This window comes from Anarhichas minor, unplaced genomic scaffold, assembly GCF_050575085.1.
Source record: "Anarhichas minor isolate MPS153535 unplaced genomic scaffold, ASM5057508v1 ptg000087l, whole genome shotgun sequence".
NCBI lineage: Eukaryota > Metazoa > Chordata > Actinopteri > Perciformes > Anarhichadidae > Anarhichas > Anarhichas minor.
The window spans coordinates 2,497,835-2,518,438 of NW_027466533.1; the positions used below are offsets into that span (position 1 = coordinate 2,497,835).

At 47.1% G+C, this 20,604-nt stretch overlaps 1 protein-coding gene across 1 annotated transcript in view; it reads right to left on the reverse strand.

Annotated features, from left to right (window-relative positions):
* The window catches only part of clybl (citrate lyase beta like), a 69,882-nt gene that overhangs the window by 24,856 nt on the left and 24,422 nt on the right, over positions 1-20,604 (reverse strand). Inside the window, exon 2 of the mRNA XM_076081927.1 lies at positions 10,884-11,097. Within this exon, the coding sequence (XP_075938042.1) occupies positions 10,884-11,097 (214 nt within the window). The remainder of the gene's footprint in view (positions 1-10,883; positions 11,098-20,604) is intronic.

Below are 20,604 nucleotides of genomic sequence, written 5' to 3' on the forward strand. Positions count from 1 at the left end.
TATCCCCCTGAGCCCCAGTCTATGGACTCCGGTTGCCCGGAGCCTCATCTCCAGCCCCTGGAGACCCGTTCCCCGTCTGATCTCCAGTCTCTCGAGCGCTGTTCCCAGTCCGATCTCCAGTCTCTCGAGCGCAGTTCCCAGTCCGATCTCCAGTCTCTCGAGCGCAGTTCCCAGTCCGATCTCCAGTCTCTCGAGTGCAGTTCCCAGTCCGCTCTCCAGTCTCTCGAGTGCAGTTCCCCTCCTGGTTCCCAGTCTCTCGAGTGCAGTTCCCCTCCTGGTTCCCAGTCTCTCGAGTGCCGTTCCCCTCCTGGTTCCCAGTCTCTCGAGTGCCGTTCCCCTCCTGGTTCCCAGTCTCTCGAGTGCCGTTCCCCTCCTGGTTCCCAGTCTCTCGAGTGCCGTTCCCCTCCTGGTTCCCAGTCTCTCGAGTGCCGTTCCCCTCCTGGTTCCCAGTCTCTCGAGTGCCGTTCCCCTCCTGGTTCCCAGTCTCTCGAGTGCCGTTCCCCTCCTGGTTCCCAGTCTCTCGAGTTCCGACCCCCTCCTGGTTCCCAGTCTCTCGAGTTCCGACCTCCTCCTGGTTCCCAGTCTCTCGAGTTCCGACCCCCTCCTGGTTCCCAGTCTCTCGAGTTACGACCCCCTCCTGGTTCCCAGTCTCTCGAGTTCCGACCCCCTCCTGGTTCCCAGTCTCTCGAGTTCCGACCCCCTCCTGGTTCCCAGTCTCTCGAGTTCCGACCCCCTCCTGGTTCCCAGTCTCTCGAGTTCCGACCCCCTCCTGGTTCCCAGTCTCTCGAGTTCCGACCCCCTCCTGGTTCCCAGTCTCTCGAGTTCCGACCCCCTCCTGGTTCCCAGTCTCTAGAGTTCCGACCCCCTCCTGGTTCCCAGTCTCTAGAGTTCCGACCCCCTCCTGGTTCCCAGTCTCTAGAGTTCCGACCCCCGGTCTCTAGAGTTCCGACCCCCGGTCTCTAGAGTTCCGACCCTCGGTCTCTAGAGTTCCGACCCCTGGACCCTCAGTCTCCAGAGCTCCGTCCTCCCCAGTCTCCCCAGTCTGCCAGGCCGGCCATCCCTCCTCCGGACCCCCTCCACCCACCCGGTTGTGGACTCTGACTCTCGGCCTCGGAGGAGTTATAACCCTCCTCCGGGCCCCCACCGCCCTCCCTTGGAAGATGTTTTTGTTTTGGACTTCTGGAATCCGTCCCTTGGAGGGGGGGTACTGTCACGATCAGGCTTTGCCCTGTGTGTTCTGTGTCTTTGTTTCTTTCTGTAGCTCCTCACTCACCTAATCAGTTCATTCAGTGCACCTGCCACTCACACTCACCTCATCAGCTCATTACTCTCACCTGTTCACTCTGCCTAGTCACTATTTAAACCCCGGTCTTTCACTCACTCACTGCCAGATCATTGTGTTTGTTTCCCGTCCAACCCGCCCGTTTTGCTCGTCCTGTTCCCGGTTTTCCAGTCTGCCTGTTCTGCCTTTTCCTGCCGGATTTTCCCCCTCGTCTTTTGTCTTGTCCCTGGATTCCCTGTTTTTGGTTCATTAAAAACATTTTTTTCTCTACACCTGACTGTCTGCGTCTGAGTCCTCATCATGCCCCGTGACAATGTCTGGAGGTTGTAATCACATCCGTGTACTCATAAAAATGTGAAATCCCGGAGTGAAGGGTCTCTGGCTTCCACATGGACCCAATAAAAGCTAATGCTACTCGACTAGTAACTATGTTGGATGGATTAAACGGCATCAGATAGAAAAATACTGAAGTAACTAATTTTAAGCACTAAAAAGTGGTCCTGCTTCTCTAATACACTGATGGTGAATGCAGGACACTGGTCCTCCGTCACACTTGACTGATGCACAGTGAGCTGCAGACTGTAACAATACGTGTATGCGCTTGCATACATGTGCATTTGTGCGTGAATGTCTGTCCGCATGTGTCTCACTTGTGTGTGTGTGTGTGTGTGTTCTGCATGCCTTGTGTACCCATGTGCATTCGCGGGCGCGTGCTGGTGTGTGAGAGGTGCTCCCCGTCGCGTCGGCCGCGCCACCATGCCATCTGGAGAGGAAATCGAGTGTGAAGTACAGTATAGTTTGGGACCAAGCTCCGTGGCAGCGGCTCAGCAGTTAGTTCATTAGTTCCAAACTTCCAGGGATTAGGAGAGAATCTCTACGGCAGGGAGGCAAGGGAGGGGGGGGAGTCGGGGAGGATGGAGGGACCCATGTGGGGAAAAGAGATGGGGGGAGAGAGAGAGAAAACACCAGGAGGAACACTGGACCATAGGGCACAGAGAGATAACATGAGAGAGAGAGAGCTAAGCAATCTTAACCCCGAGGACCCCGGCGAGGGGAGATGAGCGAGAGAGGGGGACAATGAGAGAGAACAAGACAGCGAGGGAGAGAGGAGAGAGGACAGGTGTAGCCGTCAGTTCCGCTCCGGGGTTTCAACCTGCCCTCCCTCTTCCTCCACCCCACTGATCATACAGATATGATGATATGTGTAAGAGTGTTAGAGCAGTCAGCCTCGTCTTCCCTCCCCTCCCCTCTCTCCTCCTCCTCTCCCCTCTGGGTCTGTGGTGACAGTTAGCAAGCTCTAGGTGGCTCCTACCCTTTACTCCTTTATCTCATCTCCCTGGCTCCTAAGCAGCCGGCGTTACTGCCGAGCCGGAGCGCGGACATTTTTTCGGAGTCAAAGCGGCAGGCAATTAAAGCGGGCACCGCCGGATTTCAATTTTCATGGGGAGGGGGTGGACTGACCTTCATGGCGTACCTTTTTTGTCATGAATATCCTTCCCTGTTTTAAGGTGAAGGTGACAGATAATGAAAAGAATACATTAGTGAACACATAATAGGAGGGTGGTTGTGGGCAGTAGCCCCATTTAAGGCCTATCCACGCATACCCATAACCCTTTGCTGCCTTTCACCAAAACAGCGGTTCAGCGTGGCATTTAGCGAGCTCAGTCTCTGCTTTGCTTCTATTCTATCTCCCTAGAAAAAAAGAGGAAAAAACAGACATGCATTATGAGACCATTGTTGAGGCCTGGCATCTCTTGGCGAACACACAGTGCTGACTGTGAGGTTGTCATGACGAATATAATCGCAGCTACGGTATACGCTGTGGAAATTGTCAGTGCACAGACACACTCGCAATGTAAAAGCTAAATCTCGTCTATTTACGATTCAGCTGGTCCCAGAACAGATCTTAATCTTACATACGAGGAGGAAGGGTAATATTTTTGACTAGACATTTTGGAGGATAATGACAAAGTCTACCACAAGTGACAATTTCTTTTTTTTCGGCTGAGTACTTACGTAAAAGCGTCCTGCAACATGTGCATCTGATTTGCATGAAGTGCAGCCATGTAGGATCTTTTACATTCAATATATTTGGGCAGAGTCATAAGTCCACAGCGACTTTAAATTAAGTACTATGAAGTGCATCGACGCTCAAAAGGAAGACGAGGAAAACTGGAAATGCGAGCTATTGTGAGCAGATTAACTGGAGGCCGAGGAAGCAACAGGAGACTCCTCGATGTCTTGGGCTGAAGGTTTATTGATGCTTGAATTCAAGGAGGATCCAGTAACAGCAATACAAGTGTTATCACAACTATTACAACTGCACAGCCACCCCTCAATTCTCCAATGTACAGACATAGATGCCCAATAAGGTAATCCTCCACTAAGCTACACGTGGAAGCAGTTGTCCCAAAGCCATAAACGCATACATACGCACGCCTAATCAGAGGTCAAGATTTAAATGCTCAGTCAATCAGTGAGTCAGAAGCCTCTGGGGATGTCTCGGGCTCTTGGCTCCACTGCATCTACTGAGAGGATGTTGTCACTGCAACTAGCGTGGGAATGTGTGTATGTTATGAGCTCTAAGCACTTATGTCCTTGATGAAGAAACTAAGAAAGGCTAAATTAGTGCATGTCTAGAGTCGTGACCGGGACGCCTACTGCTCTAGCAGCTACTGTATTTCTTGACCGACAACTGACCTCAAGTTTGGATTACCCCCGGCTGTTAGGAGTCAATAGGTGAACAGATGAGGGGAAGGAATAATTCTCGACACGAGCACCCTAAATAAACGTTTTCAGAGATCTACGCTGCAAGTGCTTTTTTTAAATGACAAAGCGTGGAAGTGCTGGCAGTGGTTAACACTTGTTTTTTCAATGCCACTTTTATCATCCGATCATGCCAGGATGCATGAAAGGTCAAGTCTGTAACGCTTCGAGATCTGATCTTGCTCAAAGTGGGATCCGAATCAGCCAGACCACATGCCGAGGTGGACTGGGTCGCGTTGAGTTTGGATCTCAGTGAGGTGGAGGGCATGTGGGCACAATCCGGACAATCTATCAAACGGAGGTCTACATCATCTTCCCCCCCCCCCCGACTAGGGAGCTCCTCTAAAGCAGGGGTCCCTAATAGGCGGACCGCGATCCGGATCCGGACCCAGACGCCGTTGTATCCGGACCCAGGACCTAAAACCGATAGATAATTGAGAATTATTCAATTTTGACAGAGCACTTCTATTTTAACCGGCGCAGCTTTTTCAGCCTTCACGGCACTTGTTCAGCGGTGCAGGAAACACGCCGACCAATGCGTTGTAAATCACATCACGTGATGCAGCTCAGCTGTATTGTCAGGGTATTCTGACATGTTTCTTGACTTGAGTGAGACGTACACACACCGTGACACACAGGGCTGAGACGAGGAAAGACAAAGAAGAGCAGGAGAAATGCATGAGTCAGAGAAGTCGTTTCACATGACGTTCTCCAAAAAGAGAAAATTGGTCAGAGAGACCAGAGTCTTTAACCATTAATGAACAGACTCTTATAGTTTAATGCTTCCCACGGTCAGTTTAAAACCAGTAGGTCTCCCATGTTCAGAGACCGTGATGATTAATAAAAGCAGTAATATGAAGCGACACTACGAGACAAAGCACAACTCTTTTGTGCAAACGTACCCATTCACATCTGAAATGAAGTCACAGAAAATAAACCTCAGAATCCTAACGCATTAGTTCCCTAATCCCAACCCTAACTTCACAACAATGATGTTAACAGAGGGAATAGAACTGAAACAAGTGGTTTAATAACCACAGATAGAGTCCATGCTCACTAATTTATCTTTTTACAAGATGAAAAAAATATAATATTGTAGCTTTTTATTGACATCACACCTGAATGAACTGAATTTAAAGCTGCAGGACAATTCAGTGAAATTGATTTTTCTAAAATGAATTACTTTATTTTAAGATGCACATGTTTAAAAAGCTTCAGTTATTCTTTAACCTTTTAATTTATTTATGTATTTCTATGTATTATTTATAATCCATCCAGTTAAATTAGAAAACAGAATAATAATTGTTAAAATATAATTGATGTGTACTTTCTTTATTTGATTTGACAGTTGTTGACTACACAGAGACGTTGTTACTACTGCTAGGCTTCTTGAATATATATTAGTGCTGGGCAAGTTAACGCGTTATTATCGCGTTAACGCATTAATTAATTAACGGTGACAATTATTTTATCGTGCGTTAACGCATTTTTTAAATTTATTAATATTATTTTTTTTATTGAAAGACAAGAGACAATACATAGACATAACAACAAGAGGATGACAAGAACAGTGGGATAAAAGCCAGCAAACATCCTATAGTCAGTTGTGTATGTATGTGTGTGTGTGTGTGAACGTGTGTACGTGTGTGTGTATGTCCTTGAGCCAGGAGGGGTCCTGGAAAGGACCCCTCCCTTTCCAGGAGGGGTCCTGGAAAGGGCGCCGCCTACCGACTCCATAGTTCTCCTGGGGGACTTCAACGCTCACATGGGCAATGACGGAGAAACCTGGCGGGGGGTGATTGGGAGGAACGGCTTGCCCGATCTGAACCCGAATGGTGTTTTGTTATTGGACTTCTGTGCGTGCCATGGTTTGGCCATAACGAACACCATGTTCGAACATAAGGTGGCTCATAAGTGTACCTGGTACCAGAACACCGTAGGCCGGAGATCAATGATCGACTTTGTAATCGTGTCATTTGATTTGCGGCCGTATGTCTTGGACACTCGGGTGAAGAGAGGAGCAGAGCTGTCAACTGATCACCACCTGGTGGTGAGTTGGATCAGATGGCAGGGGAACCGGTTGAAAAGACCCGGCAAGCCCAAACGTGTAGTGAGGGTGAACTGGGAACGTCTGGCGGAGGACCCTGTCCGGGAGGTCTTTAACTCCCACCTCCGGAAGAACTTCTCACACATCCCGAGGGAGGTTGGGGACATGGAATCCGAATGGACCATGTTCAAAGCCTCTATTGTGGACGCGGCCGCTAGGAGCTGTGGCCGGAAGGTCATCGGTGCCTGTCGTGGCGGCAACCCGAGAACCCGGTGGTGGACACCGGAGGTGAGGGAAGCCATCAAGCTGAAGGAGACCTTCAAGGCCTGGTTGGCCCAGGGGTCTCCCGAAGCAGCTGACAGGTACCGGCAGGCCAGAAGGGCCGCAGCTGCGGTGGTCGCGAATGCTAAAACTCGGGCATGGGAGGAGTTCGGGGAGGCCATGGAGAAGGACTTTCGGTTGGCCTCAAGGAGGTTCTGGCAAACCATCCGACGACTCAGGAAGGGAAAGCAGGGCTTACCCCAGGCTGTTCTCAGCAGGGGGGGGGGGAACTGCTGACCTGGACAGGGGACATCGTCGGGCGGTGGAAAGAGCACTTTGAGGAACTCCTAAACCCGACCAACATGTCCTCTGCAGAGGAGGCAGCGCCTGAAGATCTAGGGGGAGGCTCCCCCATATCCCTGGCAGAGGCCGCTGAGGTAGTCAAAAAGCTCCTCGGTGGCAAGGCGCCGGGGGTGGATGAGATCCGCCCTGAGATGCTGAAAGCGCTGGACATAGTTGGGCTGTCCTGGCTGACACGCCTCTTCAATGTCGCATGGGGGTCGGGATCAGTGCCCATGGACTGGCAGACCGGGGTGGTGGTTCCCATTTTCAAAAAGGGGGACCGGAGAGTGTGCTCGAATTACCGGGGTATCACACTACTCAGCCTCCCGGGGAAGGCTTATGCCAGGGTGCTGGAAAGGAGGCTCCGACCGTTTGTCGAACCTCAGATTCAAGAGGAGCAATGCGGATTCCGTCCCGGCCGTGGAACAGTGGACCAGCTCTTTACCCTCGCAAGACTACTGGAGGGGTTCTGGGAGTTTGCCCAACCAGTCTACATGTGCTTTGTGGACTTGGAGAAGGCTTTCGACCGGGTCCCTTGGGGGTTCTTGTGGGGGGTGCTGCGGGAGTATGGGGTGCCGGACCCATTACAACGGGCGATCCGGTCTCTGTACGACTGCAGTAGGAGCTGTGTCCGCATTCTCGGCAATAAGTCAGACACGTTCCCGGTGGGTGTTGGCCTCCGCCAGGGCTGCCCCTTGTCTCCGGTCCTGTTCGTGACTTTCATGGACAGGATATCTAGGCGCAGTTGGGGGGTGGAGAACATCAGGTTCGGGGGTCTCGGGATCGCCTCTCTGCTGTTTGCAGATGATGTGGTCCTGTTAGCCTCCTCGGATCGTGACCTCCAGCATTCACTGGGGCGGTTTGCAGCCGAGTGTGAAGCGGCGGGGATGAGAGTTAACACCTCCAAATCTGAGGCCATGGTGCTCTGCCGGAAACCGGTGGATTGCTCCCTCCAGGTGGGGACGGAGTGCCTACCTCAAGCGAAGGAGTTCAAGTATCTCGGGGTCTTGTTCACGAGTGAGGGTAAGATGGAGCGGGAGATCAGAGACAGACGGATCGGTGCGGCTGCAGCAGTAAAGCAGGCGCTGCACCGGACCGTCTTGGTGAAGAGGGAGCTGAGCCGAAAGGCAAAGCTCTCAATTTACCACTCGGTCTACGTTCCTACCCTCACCTATGGTCACGAACTCTGGGTCGTGACCGAAAGGACAAGGTCGCGGCTACAAGCGGCCGAAATGAGCTTCCTCCGTAGGGTGGCCGGGCTCAGCCTTAGAGATAGGGTAAGGAGCTCGGTCATCAGGAGGGAGCTTGGAGTCGAGCCGCTACTCCTTCGCGTCGAAAGGAGTCAGCTGAGGTGGTTCGGGCATCTAATTAGGATGCCTCCTGGACGCCTCCCACTGGAGGTTTTCCAGGCACGTCCAACTGGGAAGAGACCCCGGGGAAGACCCAGAACACGCTGGAGGGATTACATCTCCCAGCTGGCCTGGGAACGCCTCGTGATCCACCAGAATGAGCTGGAACATGTTGCCGGTGAGAGGGAAGTCTGGGTCAGCCTGCTTGGCCTGTTGCCACCGCGACCCGACCCTGGATAAGCGGAGGAAAATGGATGGATGGATGGATGTTGGTTCTAAATGTGGAGCTCCTTAGAAGAGACCTCTTCTGCATCTATTCATTTGGTGCATTATTCTTCACTGGTGTCACTTAAGTGTTTTCTATTATCTCAAAAAAAAGGACAGAAGTTGTCTTTACACTCTGTCACCATTTTCACGAGGCAATAATCTCTCTACATACCCAATAAAACTGTTTCTCCAGATTTGACACCGTGTCTACATATGCAGCGTAGTGAGCAGCATGTCAACCGCAACAGCTCCAATATTCCATCAGCATCTACTCAGGATGCGTTCAGGAACAGTGCTGTTGTGTAGGGCACTGACATTTTGGCTGCACTATGAGCCCAATACACATCGTAGTCATATTTAAGAAAATAACGTATACGTTTTGATTCCCTCACTTCTTATTTTGCATCTCTTAACAGGAACAGCATAAGATATATATTGCAAGATTACAAAAACTTTCAGTAAATAGGGACAAATGCAATTAGACCGTTTAGCGCAGGGGTCTTAAACTCCCGGCCACGTCATTTTATGTGGCCCGCGAATCCGCCAGCAAAAAAAAAAAAAAGAAAGAAAAAAGAAAAAGAAAAAAAGAAATTACAATTTTTTTAAAGTTAGACTTGATAATAAAATTATCCCCATAGTCGAAATTATGAGATAGAAAGTCGAAGTTATGAGGTAGAAAGTCATAATTATGATAGAAAGTCATAATTCTGAGATAGAAAGTCAAAATGAGATAGAAAGTCAAAATTATTTTTACACTTGAATAAACAATAATCAAATGCAGAGAGTTATTTCACAATATGTTACGAGTAGTTACATTTACAACCGGCCCTTTGTGGGCGACCATGATGCTGATGTGGCCCGGAGTGAAAATGAGTTTGAGACCCCTGGTTTAGCACCTAAAGAGGGGCTGCAAATACTCAGTAAATATCCCACAGTATATGAAATAAAGAGGACAAATAAAAACAATGACTATTTGAAAATTGAATTTTTTAACATCTAGCAAAACGTGAAGAAAGAAAAGGTATTGTGCCAAATTGATTTCAGAACATGGAAATTAATATCCAAAACAAATGTCTAAGCGGTAGTCCTGCCAGCCTACACACACACACACACACACACACACACACACACACACTAGAAGCACAGTTCATCCAACAGAAAAAAAAACATCATCTTAAGGGAAGTAATAACTACACAACAACCCCCATGGATTTCCAATTGCCACAGTGGAGCAAGAAGCTGCGAGTGTGGGAAGTGAAGAAAGGGTGCCAGTAGGAAAAGTGCATTATGTTATTGAGTTAATGACTCATTTCTACATTACGCAGCATGACCTAGCGACCACATAAAAGGTTACAGGATTTTTGCACACTGTGCCGGACTCTTTTAAAGCCAACGTGGACATCTGTTGTCTAAAAAAATGGCTGAAATCGGATGCCGTGGTTTGTGCTGTGTGGTGCTGATGTAGCCAGATCAGAGAAGGAGAAAGCAACGTGGATATTAGGCAAGGCACTGTAATTGAGGTGCAATACTATTTTCCACAATGTATTGTTGCTATTGTTCGAGTGCTACTGGGAGAGGGAGAGGTAAGCCTGCTGAGGGAAATTATTCTGCATTTTAAAAAAGGGAATGGAACTGCCCTGTTGCTAATATAATTTACCCCTTTATTTTTAACAGCATATAGCAGGGCCTAAATGGCCTCCTCCACAGGTACAAGCCACAAGCTAACATGGAAACGGCATTTGAAAAGAGAAGGAAAAACAGCTGTAATAAATGCCTTGTGTTATAAGTGAAATGAGTGGGTTGGTGAGAGAAAATAGAGTGAGTTTGGAGCAGGGTGCTTTTTGTCGAAACAAGATAGAGACATGGACCTGTCACATGCTGACATCCACCGTCTGAGTTCTCCTCAAGCCTGAATGGCTGCTCCAGCGCTGCATTCCTCTCCATAGTTCCCCCTCTCACACATAATAAAGACAGGAGCTCCGACATCCTCCAACTCCATCACGGGGTCACAGCTTTAGCCCGTCAGTCACACAGGGCCATCGTCTTATTGCCTTTGTCTCCTACAGGAACAGCCTCGAGCCATATCAATCATCTTTATTATCATGACTTAAAAACCTTTGTTGGTTAACTTTTTTTTTTTTTTAACCCCTTCTTTATCCCCACTCTCCAATCACGATTTCATGGGCAGCTCAGCCGGGCCAATGGGGAGGTCGCGTGGGTGGGGGAAGAATGCTTTTAACCTGCTGCATCTGGTGCTGTCCCGCTGCTCGCCCAGCAGGACGTGGTCACCTTGTTTTAAAAGGACTCTGATCGAGGGGCAGCGCAGCCTTTATGCACATCACAATAAGAGCCAAACGTGCTTGTTTTAAACATCTCACTTAGGTGGTTTTCCTGTCAGTGATTAAGACCGAGCACTTGTCCCCAATTTCAGTTCCAATCACCCCCCCCCCCCCCCCCCCCCCCCATTTCCTTGAGTCACGATCGCACAGCTGTGCATGTGCGTTTACGTTGCTGACCCTCACGCGAAAAAGCTGTGTTTCACTTGTGCGTTGGTGTGTATTTAATGTACCTTTCTGCCGAGGGCCACGCCATCCTCACAGTCCAGGACGGCGCAGTCGACATCAAGCGACGCCAGCTTCCTCAATTTCCGCTCGTCGTTGCCGGGGCAGTAGAGAACGGCCCTGCGGGGGATGTAGCGCAGCGAGGGGCCCGCCGAGTGATGGAGAGGACGCCGCGCTTCGGCATGCGCCCACCAGGCTGCGGGCAGGAGCCCACCGCTCTCCCTGTCAACACAAATATATAAACACACATAAGCACACGTGCATGAGTGTGTGTGCATTTCACGCTCAGACTGTATGCACGAATACATTACTCATTAGAACACACTGCATCCATGCAGGGCTAAGGGCGATGAATAATCAAAAGGTTGTTGCTGCATTCATCTTCATAATATCTGCAGTGTTTTTATCATAAAACGTGAGGATCCAGAAGGGAGGCCTCTTCCTCCAGACGGGAGCGAAAGTGTGGAAACGTTTCATTTGCGGAGCTCTGTTTGCCCTTCAGCTGTCCATTGAAGTGGATGAGAGACGCTGACCTGTGCTTTGGCAGCCTTTGTTGAGGACAAACTCACCCAAACACTGAGCCACTCATATGCTAATGCTGCCACACTGCTGAATATCGAGGCAGGAAGTGAATGAGTAAGGGTGTCAGTCAGCGCAGAGGTTGGAGCTGAGTCATGGAAACGTTACAAAGTTTGGGGAAAACAGAGTAGCTGTGTTATTGTAGTTCATGTGTTAAAAAAAGCCAACTTTTGCACATTCATTGCTACTACTAAAGGTGCAAAACCCTACTATATATATATGATTCTGCTCTTTCAGTCACACAATAGTTTTAGGAACAGATCCTTGTTTGGGATAAAATAACTACAAAAGTGCCGTTACCGAAGTACGCAAGTTACTTGACAAATAATCCACGTTGACTTCTCGTTTCACATGTAGAACGAACGAAAGGCTGAAAGATCTCTGTGTGTTGGATACATTCACCTCCCCTTCCTTTTGGCCCTGTGTGGGCTTTGCCGGTCTTGATGCTTCCTTGTACACTATTACGTAGATAACATACAACATAATTTCGTGGGATATCTACGAACGCTGGACAAGCCTGACAACTTTCAGTGAACAATCAATGAAACATTCAAGTTACTTTTATTTAAGTGTGTTGAAAACCAAACCTCTCTGAGTAAAGCGTCACAAGATTAGTTACCTTTTGACGGAAAGAATTACTTTTTTATGTTGGGTGTTTGGTTCAAATGTTCTGTGGTGTCTTTGCTCTTCAGCGGATGCTTCCTACAAGTATAGAAAATCGTGCAACATACTCTTTTTGGGGGCTATTTTATGTTTATTTTAGCAAATTACTGTAGTTCTCCAGCCATGAAAATAAAAAAGGTATTTACTCGGATTGCCACACAATGAAATACCAGGTCGACCGGTTGTTGCCATGCTCCTCATCACATCCACGTGCACGTGTCAAAAAAGTACACGCACACGCACACGCGCACACACACACACACACACACACACACACACACACACAAAGTCAAGCAGTGAGTTTGGCTCGTGTGCCCCCTTCCATCCGCCCACACACACAACTGCGCACACCGATAATCACAATCATTGCGCACACGTCTTAATTATTTGTTCCGTCAATCTGGCCTCCGAAACCACTGGCCCAAATGAGTGACTAAATGTTTAGGATCAGATACGTCTAATTACGGCGAGGAACAGCTTCTCCCCCCGCCATCCAACTCTCGCCGGGTATCAGAAGCCCTTCAAGGGATCATATTTGTAATTAGTGTCCTCCTAAGGAAGAGGGGGTGTGTTCCTTCTGTTGAAAGGGGGGGGGGGGGGGGGGGGGGGAGGGTGTGTGCTGAATGAGTCTTTTCTTGTCTTTCACTCTCTTAAAAAAGGAGCAGAAAGTCACTTCAATAGCCACTTAATCCCGTCAACTACGCTCCCACACGCCCTCCAGTCCCAATCAGGCCTAATCTGCGCTGAGATGTCGCGGTTGGAGCGGAGCATTTTAAACCCAATGCAGGTTGCTCCCAGCACTTTAGTGCTCCCAGGTATATAGAGACTGGGAACAGTGCTCGCAAAAGGCTTGGGGGAGAAAATATGGCAAAAGGTTGACACCAGACAAATGGTAGACTGCTGGAAAAATAAAAAAAAGGTAGAGCTCTCAGTGATTTTCGGGACACACACACAGAGAGAGAGAAAGAGAGAGAGAGAGAGAGAGAGAGAGAGAGAGAGAGAGATCTGTGCGTATACCGCTCAGGGGGAAATTTTAAAAAGCCATGCTAAGTGGCCACTTAGAAAGGCAAATATATTATAATGTATTGAAGTATAAAAAAAAGATGGTGGGTGTAATTAAAGAGTAGGTTTCACTATGAGGGAAGAAAACTGAGAAGCGGGAGAGAGAGTGGAGGCGCCTTGATGTTGGGTAGAGACAGGACACGAGGAGCAGAGGTCGATAACAGAGACCAACAATCAGCGTTTCACCGTGCTACCTTCGTTCTGCTCTCACACAGGAGCTCGTTTTACAGTAAACTGGCAACCAAGGGGTTAAAAATAAAAGTGATGTGTAATATCCACGTCTCTAAAAGTCTTGTTTAGACCAATCAACAGTGAGTTCAATATGTTTGAGTGGTGGACAATCACACGTGTGACAAAGATAAGCAGCACATTGTCACATTTTGAGATGCTGCAACCAAAGAAAATTTAATAAAAACGATCATTTGCTGTCGATCAAGTCAGCCCTACATATACACGACATCACGATACATTGTGATGTTTCTGTTTCCCTTTTTGACCCCGGAGAAAAGCAATTATGGAGGTCACGTTTCCAAAAACAAAACAAAAGGTGATGTAGCTGAGTTGCACATAAAAGACAACACATATTACCTAGTTCCACTGAAGCTATAGGAAACTTGGAGACATCTTTTCTGCCCAAAGCTGTACCCAAGAATGCAAAGGACAGGCGTACCCTCAACAATACGGTGAGTAGTGTATGATGTAATGATGTTTACACAATCTGCTGGGACAATCACCAAGCTAAAACAAAACGGGGTGGTGGTAGGGTTGTACCGCAGTATGAAGATTACGGTTATCATACCGTGTACATTTGCATGTCTACGGTATTGGTAAAAACTGATATGAGTATAAGTAGTAAAAGTGGTGAAGCGGTATAGACAGGAGCAGTGTCGCTGTGCTGTCGCGCACCTGCAGTTAAGTTATCATTTAATAGTAAATTGGACATGCTAATGTGCCGCTAACATGTAAACTGAAGCGCCTCCCTTAATTATTTTATAGTTACATGTTATTCTTTTAAGTCAGGTTTTTAATTCTGTTTAATGTTATAATTCTGTTGTCATTTCTTTAAGGGTCATTGTAACTGATATATCATTTTTTTTTTTTATTAAAAAAAGAAACAACTACTTCATAATAATAATATATGATAAAATAATAATACAAATAATAATAATGTAATGGCGTATACCATGCTATTTTCTGAGACAGTTATAGTACTGTGAAAGGATCATAGTTGTGTGTTCACATCTATGATCAGTGTATTTGCTTTTCTTTATTCGATTGATTTACTTTGAACTTGTTTAATCTGCTGTTGTTTTAGCATTAGGGTTTGACAAATGACTAAATTAAAGTGTTGGCTAATATCAACCATTTCAACAATCCCACAAAAACCCAAAAGGAGCCGTTTGCGACGCCAGGCAGCGATACACACCACAGATACATGGAATGGAGCAGAGCTGTAACGATAGGGGATCACTTCCATATAATAAACACTATCTGGATATCTGTATTTACACCATCCCACATCTGGTGGACATTTCCCCATTATTAGATCACTATATATGTGTGTTCTATATATTTAACAGTCCCCAAAGTGCCATATGCACCTATGTTAGCAACTTCTTTTCCTTTCTTTTTTACATGAAAGGTTATGATAACACAGGGCTGTGTGGCTAAATTTGCAGCTGTAAAGTGGTGGGACCTGGCCACACTGACTACGTTTACTGGTCTGAGATCAGAGGCAAGTGTGTGTTAGTGGGTTTATATGGGGCTGGATGGGACTGGTTCTCATTAGCAGGGAGGCAGCAGTAGACCTGGGCCCAATGGCATTACAGGGGGTGTGGTGGGGGGGATGCGGTAAGAGGGTGGTGAGCTTTGTGTTAGACTAGACCCGGGCCTTCCTGAGGCACGTGCATTAGTTTTCGCAGACTCAACAGTACGGTACGTCATATTTGGACCTTTCCCGTCAATAGCCCAATAAAACATTGTTCTTATACACTTTCAGGCATTTTTTCTCTCTACAGTATTAGGGCTGTGTACTGGCGAGAATCTGGTGATGTGATACGTGTCACGATACAAGGGTGACCAGTCAATATATTACGAAATATTGTGATACTGTAAGCAGGCTGGGCTCATCCAGCATTCGTAGCTCTACCCACGAAAAACAATGAGCCGAAATTCGTAGATATCCCACGGAATAATTGTTACCCATGTGTTACCCAGGTGATCATGAACGAGGAAGTGTAAGAGGGAAGATAGTGGAGTCCAACAAACAGCGATCTCAAATAACGGCACTTCCATAGTCATTTCAACCCAAACGAAGATCTTTTCCTAAAGCTCAGTAGTTTTGTTGCCAAAAACGAAATAAATATTTCACGATCTTCTTCTAAACCTAACTGAGTAGTGTCCGGTTCATGTTGAACAGACCGTACGCATATAACGAATGGAAATTGACACGTGTTGCTGTCTTTTGTAGGAAAACGCACGAAAAATGAGGAGTTACTTTATGTAAAATATCATAGGTATGATGATACGTTGATGTAAGCAAGGCAATATTTTAAATCTGCTGAAAATCATGGTATGAAGAACACACCACCATGTGCATAAAATCGGAGTAAATAAAGTTGACTTTGCGATGTAATCTGCATTGGCATTAATCCCTGAAACATCCCACATCACAGCACTACTTTGATCGGACACATCTCTTTACAAAGGAAGTGAAGTATTGATGGAGTTCATCTTTGCATGCAAACTATTTATTAAGAATCTAAGAATTTCACAGTGTTATGAAAATCAAAGACAGTATCACAAAACACACTATCTCAATACTCGATATTTTCTTACACCCCTACACAGTATATGGCACGTGACTTCTCCATGGCGGCTGAGCAGCATTTTACATGCAGATGTGTGTCAGTCTTCCACCAACACCAGAGTGTATCTTGGACAAAGAAGTTGACTGGTATAGAGCTATCAACTGATCTTCAATCCAACAGAATGGCCTCTGGTGATCTGACACTCGCCGTACGGCTCTCTGTAGTGTCCGACTACAATAAATCCACCTTGAGCCACATATCCTTGAACTGCACGTCTTATCTCCGCCGCTCTCGCACAACTACTGTCACTTTTGTAATATTGAGCTCCGGTTGGCCCCAAGTTTCATCTCTGAAATCCCCTGTCATGTAATCCAGACGGGTGCACCGGATTTCTCAAGGTAACGGGTAATGTCACTAAGGAAGGATCTTATAATACACATGCTCACTGACATTTTGGGGGTTCCATGAACATGTCAAATGTAACAGAGTTCATCAGTTCATCCCAGAGCTTTTTAGTTATTTCTCGTAGTTCACAAGTTTACACCAATTTTGTCTATCAGTGGTGATATGGGAAACTCCTAATGCTAGTGAAACGAGCCGGATTTTGTAAAAAACAAAAACCTTGTGAATGGGTCTGAACAGCGACTCACGAGTAAGATTTTCAACTGGGACGTTTTGAGACGGTCCTCCCAAGAAAAACATGGTTTCAGCAAACACCCAGGGACGACATCTGGTCACGTTCAAGTGGTAACTATGAAGCACACTCATATACCAGTATTATTCTGAACATGACAATATTCAGAATTTGATATGGCTCATGTAAGCGGTGTATTTCCGAATGGATTGGGTGTTTTACGCAGTGAGCCCACATGGGCTGGACGCCTCAGGCCTCTGCCGCTGCAGCGTACCACAGTCTGTCCAGCAGAAGCAGGGAGGAAGAGTAAATGAGATCTTAATAAATATTCCACTCGACATAACAGCCATGTCATATCTAGCCACTGCTGATTGCGGCCTGGTGGTCAATATTGTACCGTGAATAGCCTGTAGTAATTGCTTCATTATCATGACATGATGATCACTATTTCCTGTAACTCCGCTGGCCTCCACCTGGCAGCATAATAGCCTAATTCAGGTGGTAATATTCATCGTACCACATGAATTACAGCAGAACAAGAGGCCCCACTCCAAAGCAGACCACGACGTTAGCCTCCCTCTCAATATGTAGATTTCCACAATTATCTCCAGTGCGGCGGTGCAAGGCAGGAAGCTGTGTCGAAAATGCACTAAAATTAAAGATCTGGGTTTCTACCCCACAATAACCAGCTACTTCTTAATAAGCGCCGCATACCTCAAAATGTGGTGTGCTTAAGATTCCAGATTCAATTTGGTGAAAATAAAGAATGAATAAAGAGTAGGTGGGAAATCGATGTTTCCTGAGGTGTGAACAGGCTCTCCGTCTGCAGAAGGCTGTCTGCGGGTGGGAAATAAAATGGTCAAAAAGTCATCAATATTCACCTAGCTTTGTGTCCACCTGCCTGTCAGACACTTTTTTGTTTTGTTTTTAAGAGAGAAAAACATTCCCCAAATACGGCCATCCACTCAGCATGATGCTGTGGGGTTTTTTTCCACACTGCCTCAGGTCTGAGGACACAATTGGATGGCAGAGAAATGCTGAAAAATTAACCAGAGACACCCAACACAGGGAAAGGAGAGAATCAAACACTTGTGTTCTACTTTTTTTTCTCTTCTCCCCCCCAATGCTTCCTTTGCTTGCCCTCCAGCAAATTGGGAGTTGGGATGAGCAATCCGTCCCACGTCCCCCCCAAACCCTCAGCTTAGATGAGATGGGGGGCTGAGTTTACTGGGGGGGGGGGGGGGCTGGTCTCTCAAGCAGACTGGACCTGCTAACAGTAATACTGGATTGACTGTACTGAGGTATTCTGCAGTTGATTTAAAAACACCAAACATTCAGTTTGCTCTGAGCAGTTAAGTCACAACACATAAAAGTTCTACTGCCATCATAAAAATGCAACACCATGCTCCTCTGAGATCCCTGTAACCTAAATTACAGCCATTTACCTAAATGTAGCATTTCATTTCGGAGCATCCTTTCTTTTTAATTTCACTTCCTCAGATTATATCACCTCTGGGCACACATCTTCCTCTTCTCACTTAAAAAAAAAAAAAAGAAGAAGCTTATTCCGGCGACAATGAACAATACCCCTCACTCCTCCTCCCGTCCATGTCTTCTCCCCCCTTTCCCATCTCATTAGTTTGCGTTTTATGCCTTAATCTACACAATGAGGATGAAGTCATGGCGGTTATCTTCAGCAGCCAATGTCTGCCTACCTGTAATCCTTCCCAAAGTCCCCGGCTTTCCCTCGGCTCAAAAATCGGCACACAATGCTTTTAACTGCAGACTTTTTCCTCTTTTCTTTTCTCATCCCTTGACATAAAACTAGTTTAATCCCACTCCTGTAGAAGGATGGAGATGTCTTCATCTAGGTCTCAGGGGGGGGTCCGAGTGTAAAAGATAGAGGAGCTATCATTTGTGACAGTTGTCAGCTATCTCTCTTTCCCTGTCTGTAGACAACTCCATAAATCCACTCATTAGCTCATACATATGTATGCTGTATATATACACAGTTTGGGCTAAATTAGTTTGAAATAAAAAAATTAATTATAAAATGCAGCACTAAATGTGTGCCGAATAGAATGCTTTAGATGAGTTACAAAAAATGAATTGTTTTTGTTATTGTTTTAAATCAATGAATTTATCATTAAAAGTTAATTGAGAGGGGAGGTCAAACAAGTTGCTCCATTCGAGGAGGGCACAAGGGGGTTAGCTTTTAACTTAGCATTTTTATTGACTCTGGCAAAACAAAATGAGCGGGCTCTGTAGGATTGTGCGCTCTGCATTGGCCATTCAGGCCCTCAGAGCCCCATTGTAGTACTTTGAAGAGAATGAAAGGAAACCCCACTGGTGGAAATGCAGTGGAACAGCCCCACAACAGGCCACAACTGTTCCCTTATGCATGAAAGGCAGGGACATAAAAGACAAGATGGACTTCTGAGGTAGGGCCAAAAACAAAGGCAACAAAAGTGCTGATCACGAGGGGATGACACGACTCGTCTCGGCAGAAGGAGCGGAGAGAAAAGGGGCCGGGGACAATGGCACCAAATGACACGTTGAAGAATTGAAAAATCCACACAAGAAGTGTCTTCTCAATTCACTAAACCCACAAGAGCTGGGTGACTGTCAGCTGGACCCTGGTCAGTCTGAGAGGGGGAGGGGGGGGGCCTGTTTTGGCAAAGCGACTTGGCAAGGGCACGAGGCGGACTGGGGTGGCGGCTTTAGTCTGCACACACCAAACCGAAAACCAAACCAAACCTAATCAAAGCGTGGTGGGTTCCGCTCCCGCAGCTTCCGTTTTGATCTGCTGGCTGTCTGCGCGTCTGATCTGTTTCTGTTTGTGCTCTAAACACAGTTATGCTGCCGCCTAACCTCCATGGAAACAGTCCGGCGGACAAAAACATGTTTGCTCTCACTCAAAAAGGCCTCCTTTGACTTTACTGACACAGTGTAATGGCTGCCGGTGTTTGTGCCAAGGTCTCACAAGTCATGCCGAATAAAGCTTCGTTAATAAGACACACTTCCTGCCGATTTTCCCCCTGTTGGCTTCTGGGCTACGGGACAACTGTGAGTTTGTTTTTTTATTATTTCCAATTGTAGAAAATACAGTACATGTCAATACACACAGCTGTGTGTGTGCGTGTGTGTGTGTCTGTGTGAGATACCTTAAACGGATGGGCTTAATTTAAAATCCATCCATGACATTCCGTGCACCCAGGAGAGGAATTTGTGTGAAAAGATGGCAATTTAAGAAATCGGCTTCATTTTGCTTGCGTTGATGAATCGTTTTTCACGCAAATACATACACGAGGTTCACACATTGCATACGGAGAAAAACACATTGTCTCGTGAATAGAAATAACCTACAGATGCCTGGGCCCTACTTGTTGTTAGCCAAACGCTGAGCGGTGCACTCCACAGGTGAAGGCCCTCCTCCACGATAGCCCGAGGCCGATCCCGCAATTCTTCACACATACCCAAGGGCCCCTTTCACTGGCCATCACCGCTGTCTGATTAATGGATCGATGTGGTAATTGATTAGTGAGGAGGAGGCGGGAATGAGAACATAGGTCAAACGTCAATAATGTCGTCGTCCCCCCCCCCCACACACAAAAGGCGGAAGACATAAAATGTACCAGTGATAGCCTGCAGCCAGACCTCGACCCATCAAAGCCCTGGCAAAGCTGACATAAAGGCCCCGGCCCGTTCTCCGGCCGGCCCTGCCCCCCCATCCCCAAACGCTCCTTTTCTCTTGGTAATGCGGTCTGTTTAAGCAACAGGAACCATTCTGGGAGCTGCTTGTCGGCTCACCTTCATAAAACAAGCCGTAAAGCGGCAAATAACAGGCTTATATGGCTTCATTATGCCGGCTATGCAGGATCACAGTCCTGGGCTGAGGGCTGAGGTGGGGGAGGGGCGTTGTGTTAGCATCGGAGAGGTGGGGAGCATGTTGGCAGGACAGCCGGTTCTCGTGGAGGTTTG